This window comes from Hyalella azteca, unplaced genomic scaffold (genome assembly GCF_000764305.2).
Source record: "Hyalella azteca isolate HAZT.00-mixed unplaced genomic scaffold, Hazt_2.0.2 contig8906, whole genome shotgun sequence".
Classification (NCBI taxonomy): domain Eukaryota; kingdom Metazoa; phylum Arthropoda; class Malacostraca; order Amphipoda; family Hyalellidae; genus Hyalella; species Hyalella azteca.
The window spans coordinates 3,606-8,311 of record NW_025938989.1 but is presented as its reverse complement, the minus strand read 5'-3'; the positions used below and the strand labels follow the sequence as shown (position 1 = coordinate 8,311).

The window sequence follows — 4,706 nt, the reverse complement described above, 5'->3', positions numbered from 1 at the left end:
GAATTAAAATTAGGGTTCGATTGGGTTATAGGGCTCACCTTTAAGTTGAGAGATCTTGATCTGAATCTAGTGACAAACCTAACATGGAAATGAACTTTGGGAATAACATAACATAACATAGTGATGTCGGCGCTGAAGTGTAGGCCTGATGTGGCCTGTCGCCGATTCTTTTCCTTTTCGTGCCTTGTTCATAGATCTAAACTCGTGTCATTTGACCGGATCTTTTCATGATTGGCGATAGTTTGAAGTAGCTACTAGACTTCCACCGGGTTCGATAAGGAGCTAGGCAATTCAAATCTGAACATATATTTTTCCATAGCTTTATCTAGTCTGTTCTTGAACGCGTTCATACTTGGAGCGCCAACGTGTACGAAGTGTTCTCTTCAAATATCGAACAAATTTTGCAATCTTATACCATAAAATTGAGGCTAGACTTCATTGTTAGACATGATTGATAACTCAAAAATTCATTTTGATTTCACTCATGCTAGTCTTGAATTAGAATGACACCAAAGAAATAATTCTAATAAGCTCTTTTCATGAGCTAATTAGAATGGCTTTTTCCCTGTTACCTTTATCTATAAATTTTATTAGTTCTAATGAGACGCCAGGAAAAATGCAAATCAATTACAAATTCGAAAGAACTTTTTACTTACAAATACCACAAGCAAATTCGCGAATAAATCAAAAGTATGTAGTATAATGTTGGTTTATGTGGTTGATCGGTGAATGCGTTGATGTTGATGTTTTTGTTGTTGATTGTGATGTTGTTGATGGCGTTGTTGATGTTGTCAGTTGCTATGTTACCGTTGTTGTGTTGTTTGTTTCAATGCCATTAGGACCAAACAAAATGAAGGCGGAAGGTGCAAAAAATAAAATGAAGGTGGAATTGCAGTCTAAATTTCAAGTTTAAATATCCTTCATGAGATAATATACTTCTTTAAACATTCTTCTTCCGGAACTTTTCGTTAACCCAGAGAATTTCATAGCAACATGAAACTGTTTTATTCTCGAACTGGCGTAGGTTGGATTTGACCGAGTTGAGCTGACTGAAGACTTGAGAAAAGTTGAAGTAGCGTAGCCGTTCAACTTGACGCCAGATTTCGTCTCTATAAGTCGTTGACTCAGCTGAGCATACAATGAGAATTGATAAGTCCTGCAACAGTGATATATATTTGCGTAGATTGATGTATATTGAACAACTATTTTCGCTTCCAAATGTTTAAGTGAGTAAAAAGTTTTCATTTTTAAAAGATTGGCCATTAAACTCTTTATTTCGACACATACATTCCCAAATGCTCAAGTGATTGAAATCGCAGCTATTTATATAGTGAATGAATGCAAGCAAAATTTCTATCAATCCATTAATTCTGTTAACTCGATGACACTGATAGCTTGTCTAATTAGTGATACACATTCATCCTGGTTCAGCATATATCTCTGATTTGATTGAATTTGCTCTCATTAGCAAAAATATTACCCCAATCTTACTTATAATGTCGGTCTGGTTACATTCTCGCTTCTCTCTAATTTTGTTATAACTAGGATCTACTCGTGGTTATCTACTCTTAGCATTCCATTAGATTCAGAGAAATTTAAGCAATGACTTTGTGGCCCAGAAACACTCCTGATATACAAGTAACTAATTATTATATTCGATTTTATGCCTCTAACATGCATGGCCATGACTTGTTGGTCTAGAAACACTGCTGATACAAGCAATTAATTATTATATTATATTATATGCCTCTAACATGTCTCACCTGGGTGGATCTCCATGCCTATCTGCTTGACGTTGGCCAGTAACTCGACATCGTCGGTAAGAACGTCGTTGAAGAACTCCAGCTCAGCGCCTTCGATGTCCATCTTGAGGTAGTCGATAACGCTTTCTTCTTCTCCGATCTTCTTCAGGATTTCCCGGTAGGTGAAAGCCTGCTCAATATTGTCCTAAAATTAACGTGTTTGGAGACAAATTTATTTTTACTTGTAAGATCTAAACTATTGTAACTAAATTATATTTTTACGGGACTTACAAAAATAAAAGAAAATAAGAGAGGGTTGGCTAAAAATAAATAAATAAATGTAAATTCAGAATCATTTCTGCAAATTGTAAGACTATCGGCGAGTTTTTAAGTGATTTTCTTTAAATTCATTCATAGATTCCATAAGACATCCAGTGAATTCTTAGACACGATGTAATAAACTTATGATCGGCAGTCAGTTTCTCGCTTTGATAAGGCGAAATTTTTTTATAATTTCTTCAATGGAGTTACTAACTCATAAAAAAGTACCCTAGTAAATTATTACCGGTAGTTTCTCAGTAGCCCCCTTAACAGTCCCTAATCCCCACGGTTGGAAGTGGATGTCGTGCCCTCTGAGATGGGCTGGCTGCCCCATTGTCGGGTCAAACGCGTACACCTGCGCGTTGTGAATTTAGGAAATTAAATGACGAATATAATTAAACAAACGCGTACACCTGCGCGTTGTGAATTTAGGAAATTAAATGGCTAATATAATTAAACAAACGCATACAACTGCGCGTTGTGAATTTAGGAAATTAAACGGTGAATATAATTTAATGAACGCATACAACTGCGCGTTGTGAATTTAGGAAATTAAATGGCTAATATAATTTAATGAACGCATACATCTGCGCGTTGTGAATGTAGGAAATTCAATGGTGAATATAATTAAATGAATGCGTACACATGCGCGTTGTGAATTTAAGAAATTAAATGGCTAATATAATTTAATGAACGCATACACATGCGCGTTGTAAATTTAGGAAATTAAATGGCTAATATAATTTAATGAACGCTTACACCCGCGCGTTGTGAATTTAGGAAATTTAACGGCTAATATAATTAAACGAATCTCGGAAATAACTTCCAGTTGTTGAACAAACGGAACAGTGGAAAATATTGAAGCATACGGCAACATTTGTTACAACTGTACCATAATAACAAATATGTAATTAAGTACTATATATCGTTTTTTTTCTTACTTCTATACCGTTATTATATTTATATATATAATTGGCTACCTTATTTCCGTATTTTCTGTACAACTATACCGTTATAAAAATATGTAATTAGTTATTTACATCCCTATTTTTTCTTACATCTGTATCGTTATGACAAACATGTAGTTGGTAACCTAGCATCCGTATATTTATTATAACAGAATCTTTATGCCAACGATTTAATTGGTTACCTTATACCCGTATTTTTCCTACAAATGTATCGTTTTACCAAACATCTAATTGGTAGCCTTGCATCCGTATTTTACATAACTGTATCGTTATAACCAAGTTGTTATTAATAGCTATGCATCCTTATTTTTCTCATTACTGCACCCTCATAAAAATGACTGAATTAGCAACCTTGTATCCGCATGTTTCTCACAACTACACCCTTACAAAAAAAGATAGAATTTGTAATTTTGTATCCGCTGATACAAAATTACGAATGGGACAAGAATGAATTAATTCGTCGAAAACTTTTTTCAAATGACGACACAGAGGATTAAATCTATAGTGAGATTTTTCGCAAAGGATTTTTATAAAAAATTCTTTGTCTTGGATCAATTTTAGATTCCACGTAGGAACAGCATTAAAGATGAAAAATAAAAATAAGACGAGGTGGTTGACATGGCCAATGAACAGCCAAGCCCAAGCAGAAACTGAACTAGAAGCTCGACTAAAGTTCGCCCATTAAATTACGTCGAGTTCGAGGAGCCACCACCCAGTGAAAATTTACAGACGCGGCAGCTTCTGATTTGGGTTACCAGAAGCTGGGGCGACTCTAAATTTTATTAAATCAAGAATAATTGGCTAATGGTCGCCTTCTAAGAGGCATTTTATAATAAATTCGTCATTCTTAATTGAATTCTGGAAAGAGGTTGCAATCACTGGGAGCTTCTAAGGGCAGATTAACCGAACACTTTAAAGGACTCTTGGCTGACACTTGATTATGCGACGCACTAATCTCGGTCACTCTCAGCAGTCTGCGACATAATGAATCTGTGGAGGCTATCTTCTAATGAATTTCTACAAAAAATTACATGCAAAATAAAAGCAGCTGTATAAGAATTTAACTTTTTAAGAGACGAAAAACAGGAAAAACATACTGAAAAAAGTAACATCTTTTTGTTAACCTGAAAGAGACGGAGTTTCAGTTTAAAAAAAAAATTTAAACACAGTTAAATAAGAAACCTATTTAATTAAATGTATGGTGACAGAGGATTTACAAATTAAACGGGAAATAACTGATACTAAAAATACTAAAATAAAACTAAACTTTTGGGAATCTCGGCAATATAAAACGAAAAAGTTAATTGAAGGTAACACCTAAAACTACGCTTCAAAGCGGTAACACCAAAAATATAAGGCAAAAAAAATAATTAATTAAAAACACGCGATGGTCGTAGAAGCGAGGGCATCGAACGCGCGGCCGACAGCCTCAGACGAAGCTCGGGACAACTGTGCTGTTATGCATTTAATTACGTTGCTGCCGCAATGCACAGTGTTCCACCAAAAACCCATGCTAACTAATGACCACGCCATGAAACTGCATATTTCTTCACTTAAACGCCGATAATTACATAGGAGCGTAAAGCAGGTATTTGGTGCAGTGCCCTCACAAGACGCAGATTGATGGCCAACATCAAGGAAGCGTTTGTCCTCCTCGGGCGATTTTGTGCAGGCT

General features: G+C 35.4%; 1 protein-coding gene across 1 annotated transcript; it reads right to left on the bottom strand.

Annotated features, from left to right (window-relative positions):
- Positions 1 to 373: 373 nt before the first annotated feature.
- On the bottom strand, positions 374 to 3,280 carry LOC108682638. Its single transcript, XM_018171842.2, has 4 exons — positions 3,271 to 3,280; positions 2,308 to 2,418; positions 1,764 to 1,932; positions 374 to 1,128 (listed from the first exon to the last, which is right to left on the bottom strand). The coding sequence occupies exons 2-4, from the start codon at positions 2,395 to 2,397 to the stop codon at positions 941 to 943; spliced, it is 447 nt and encodes a 148-aa protein (XP_018027331.1). The 5' UTR covers positions 2,398 to 2,418; positions 3,271 to 3,280; the 3' UTR covers positions 374 to 940.
- Positions 3,281 to 4,706: the final 1,426 nt, after the last annotated feature.